The sequence below is a fragment of the Eurypyga helias genome, unplaced genomic scaffold (assembly GCF_000690775.1).
Source record: "Eurypyga helias isolate BGI_N326 unplaced genomic scaffold, ASM69077v1 scaffold34204, whole genome shotgun sequence".
In the NCBI taxonomy this organism is placed as follows: domain Eukaryota; kingdom Metazoa; phylum Chordata; class Aves; order Eurypygiformes; family Eurypygidae; genus Eurypyga; species Eurypyga helias.
Genome location: NW_010248697.1, coordinates 7,790 through 12,479, shown reverse-complemented (window position 1 = coordinate 12,479; position 4,690 = coordinate 7,790). Strand labels below are relative to the sequence as shown.

The following is a 4,690-nucleotide window of genomic DNA, read 5'->3' as shown; positions in this document are numbered from 1 at the left end:
CCCGAGGTATGGAAGGTGTCCCTGCCCATGGCGGGGGGTGGGACTGGGTGGGTTTTTAGCTCTTACAACACTGGCCTACACCTCTCAGCTTGATGGCACCGGGAGACGAAGGTACTGACATCCCTTCAGCACCAATCCGGGCACACTGTGTATACTTAAAGAGAATTTCAGCAGTGCTCAGGAGCTCAGGCATTTGCTAATCACTCCAACACCTTCAAACGCTGGCCAAGAACACCATATCCTACCGTTTGGTTCCGACCCTTTGGTTCGGTGCAATATCAATCGTATCCGTAACTGAATCGTGCCGGACGGCCAGGCCGAGGTCGGCAATGGCGCACGTGCCATTCTTCTTCACCAAGATGTTCTTGGATTTCAAGTCTCTGTGAGCAATCCCAGGCTTCCCTAACAGAGCAAAATAAAAAGCAGCAAGGGTCAAGGTCTGGTGAAATCTGTTAGTCAAACAGGCGCGGAGGCAGTACCGGATTTCAGGGCGTTAGTTACATTCCGAGTGTTGCAACACATTTTCCTGTTTGGATATACTTCAGCTGAAGAACAGAGCCCTGCTGACAAGCCATGCAACGCAAAGGCTCATGCTTCGGAGCCGCTGCTGATGCAGTAGCGGGCAGAGGCCTCAAGAGGGACATAAACTCCATCGTCCCCGGCATCAGTCACCAACGTGGACATCAGGAGTTCATAATTCTGCTGCCGCCTGCGCCAACAGCCCGCCGATTTTGGGATGGGGATGCGAAATGCTGACAGAACTCCCCGGAGCCAGCAAAGGGCTAACCCACTTCGCAGCCAGCCAAAGCAGTCAGCCAATTTTGGGCAAGTCTGACCCAACGAATCTGGGCTGACTCAGGCAGCGTTTTCTGTGCAGCACATCAATCCCCCTCCTCAATCCTGGTTCATTCTCCCCTCGAGAATTCCCAGCATCTTTTCAAACTCTGCTCTTACCCTGAGTACCCACAATCTCCATGTGCAGATGGGCCAGCCCGCTAGCGGCAGACAGGGCGAGCTTGATCATCCCCTCGATGGTCACCGTGTATCGATTCAGGTAGTCAAAGAGAGATCCGTGCTCATGGTAATCGGAGACGAGCCACAGTTGAGTCCACGTCCCGTTATCTGCAGCGGGAAAGAGCGTGCTCAGACGGGTACGAAGCACGTGACCATCCCGCATTCTGCGCCCCATCGCGCTGGGACAGGGGAGAACTGGTGGGTAATGCTGCAGCTCCACGGCCCACCTCGGGGTGAATACGGTGAAGGCAAAACACGACTCGAAGGCAGAGCTAACGCCCCACTGTGTCTTTCAACGGCAGCAGCAATCTCACCATCTCTTGGCGAGAAGCATTCAAACACAGAGCTAGTTGGGAAGCATGCCCACACTTTTCTTCACCCACTTCATTGTAAATCCAAGCGAAGAAACGCAACTGCGGAGCAGACCGCGCACCGGAGGAGGCCGAGGCCCTTTTTACCTTTGTTATCCGCAGCAATAAACCCCAGGATGTTCTCATGTCGCAACATAACGGTTTGATAGATTTCCGCTTCCCTAAACCAGGAACGTTCCTCACGCGAAGAGAAGATTTTCACAGCGACGTCACCGCCGCGCCACCGGCCACGCCACACTTCCCCAAAGCGGCCTTTCCCAATGATCTCCTGCAGGACAATCGTCCGAGCCACAGTCCGCTGGACAAAAAGCGGCAAACCTACGGGCAAGAAATTGGATGAATGAACACCTGTGGCAGCAAAACACTCCCGAAACCCTGAAGCAGAGCATCACCAAACCTCGAAGGCCCTACAGTTGGCAACCAGCAGGCTAAGCAAGGCCCAGCATCTGCATACGGCTCTGAAGTACCTTGCAAACCGCCCGTGACTGGGAAGGGAGCAGCCGGGGAACTTCTGCTCCACGGCGGATCAGAGGAACTGGAGCCGGAATATGCAATGGAACCGGTTTGCAGACTGCTAAAAAGCATGGAAGTCCCAAAACTCCTCTCAAGAAGGGACTTCCCAACATGCTGCCACCTCCTGCGTAAGCTATGGAGCTCACCTGCCGAGCGCGGACGGAAGAGACCTCAAACCAGTTTGTATATAGCAGATGTGGTGCTAAAGGTTTATTCCCTGGTCAAACACTGGGTTGTCACGTTCTCTGCCTCTGGGGATTATCCTGCAGTTTCCACCGGCCCCAAAATTCCTTTTTCTTTTTTTTTTTTTAACCTAGCTGCTTTTGTGGCTCAAAGTCGTGACCAAACCGATGACTTCCCGACCTGTTCTGGGAGGAGTTAAGCACTACAAAAGCCGACACTGGGTGTTGCTCACTCTGGAAGACCCAAAGATTCTCTGGGATGAAACGGGCTGGGCGAATGCCATGTTTGCATACTGTGAAGTTCCCAGCTGCTGGGACCTTGACCATTTTCCTGCCAGCTTTGGTGCAGGTGACATCCCACATCCTCCTCTGAAAGCCAGCAACCCACCCGTTAGCAGTTAACATTTGTTTCCAACCCAAATCCGGTTCCAGGGCTGAATGTGAAATAGATGTAGCTGAGAGATGAGCCTCTTGCAGACAAAAAGGAGGAAAGCTACACCAAACGGTCTCAGGCATCAGCAGGTCAGGAGGAGTTAACTATCGCTCTTACCTACCCTAAGCACTGGATGCCGACACTGGGCCGTGGCTGCAGCGCCTGTCGCGTGACCAAAATTTTAAAAACACACCCTCCACATCACCCATCCCAGGGCAACCCCAACAGGCTGACGTGGCAACGGCCTCACAGCTGTGGCAAAGCTGTGGCAACCAGGAGCCTGGAACAGGCTACTCCATTCCAACTGCAAGTTCTCATTCGTCATTCACATCTTAATACCTGAGCCAGAGCCAGAGGTGGAGAGATCGTAGACGAGATCTTGCAAGGTCTTATCCTTTGACAGGCACATTTCGCAAGAGGGGTCTTCCATGTCCAGCCGCTGACGATTGTGATAGACTCGTTGGTGGTGATGACAAACGAAGACTACGACAATCATGACGACAAACACAAGGAACACGGGCCCAACAATCACTGCCACCAGCTCCACGGGACCCCAGCTCGATGGGGGTTCGTTATCTTTCAGGTGTCCTTGAGAGGAAAGGGAGGAGAAAAAGCAGACGCTTTTAGGAAATCATCACTCCCTCACAAGCGTTCTTTAAGGATTTTCTTCTCGTGTTTTAATTATCCTCTCGGATCCTGGACAATTTTAGCTTGCTGCTTCAGGACGGCAGAGGACACACCAAATAACAGAGTCAACACGGGACTCATCGAGTCATCGGGCAGGCAAACCACAGCTAAAATCCCCAAAAAGAGGACGGCACATCAATTGTGGGATCAGGGATTACAGCACTTGCTGTTAAAAGCGGCCGGGAGCCTGTTCTGGGCTGAATTTGCTGTTGCCTGTCTTTTACCTTCCCCTCCCTCCTTCCTCTCCGCCCTGTAACAACCAGTGAAGACTCGCACCCCAAGACAACGATTCTTTCTGTTTTTTGAGACCAGGTAAGACTTCCCCACTGCACGCAAGGTACAGGGATACTGCAGCCTCCACACAACCCACTAACAACAGCCCAAATCGGAGAAATGAGGTGTGAGGAAGTACTGCCCTCTCCGTCCCAGACGGTGGAAAGAAGCAGCTGTTTCCCCACACCCTCAAAGGCAGGGCCGCTTCCCTCTTGGTGTAATCAGAATTTGGGCACCCCTCCACTCCGCACACTTCACTCCGAAGCTGCTGCAACCTTCTCGTAGCGATGGCTCATCGCTGAAAAGATGATCAGTCCTAGGAGGAGAGCGTCTCTACCTGATAAAGGGCTACAGCACAGCGTGGTGCCAGAGAAGGGGTCCGAGCCGTGCCCAGGGAGCACACACAGCATCATCTCATCATACGGAGCTACAGAGTGCAGGTGGGAAAAAAACCCCAACCACCCAAACTCGAGAAGCTTCTCCTTCCCTGAAGTACAACCTCATCGTCTGGTGACACTGTGTTGGCCACAGGGGAGTTAAAAGCAACTTCCCATTTTAATCCAAAGTAGTTTGTTATTATTTCCACTTTCCAGCTGAAGGAAATAAACCCGGTGCTCAAGTTCACACGGCAACCTGAGAGAAGACGTGAAAACAGGGCCAAGGACTCTTTATCCCAAACAGAGAGCTTCTCTCCTCCCCACTTCAGAGAGATGATTTACTTAGCTCTTTACTCACCACTGGGAACCATCAAATCAATTTTGTTGCAAAAATCAGAGTAGCAGCAGTGAGTGTTACGCAGATCTTCCGAACTCAGACAATAGAAGGTTTTTTTATCAGTTTGGCTTCAGGAATGCAGGTCCGAACGTGATGTTTAACACCATCCAGGTTGAAGACCGATACCATGCAGGCGCCGTCCGTTTCACACGTGGAGTTCGCTTGTTTGCAGTCGGAGCACAAACACGTCAAAGCTGCAGAAACGAAAACAAGACCCCCCCACTCCTGTCACCAACCGAGCGCTCAGACCAGAGACCACCTTCTTTAAGTGACCCGCTTTGGTGGGAACGGGGCCTTCTTCAGCTCAGGAGTTAAGACTTTAGGAACCGAAGTCACACTCAGTATGTCAGAGCCGCAGAACCCGACCGAAGCACAAAACACGACGTGGAAGCAGAGAAGCCTTTCCAGAAGATGACTGTCCAGACAGCCCTTCTTGCTGCCGC

At 52.4% G+C, this 4,690-nt stretch overlaps 1 protein-coding gene across 1 annotated transcript in view; it reads right to left on the bottom strand.

The window, feature by feature from the left end:
* LOC104509274 (activin receptor type-1B-like) overlaps window positions 1–4,376 on the bottom strand; it is a 6,085-nt gene extending 1,709 nt beyond the window's left edge. The window contains 6 exon segments of the mRNA XM_010151155.1: window positions 246–402; window positions 955–1,122; window positions 1,473–1,703; window positions 2,853–3,101; window positions 4,209–4,307; window positions 4,310–4,376. Coding sequence (XP_010149457.1) covers window positions 246–402; window positions 955–1,122; window positions 1,473–1,703; window positions 2,853–3,101; window positions 4,209–4,307; window positions 4,310–4,376 — 971 coding nt within the window.
* Window positions 4,377–4,690: the final 314 nt, after the last annotated feature.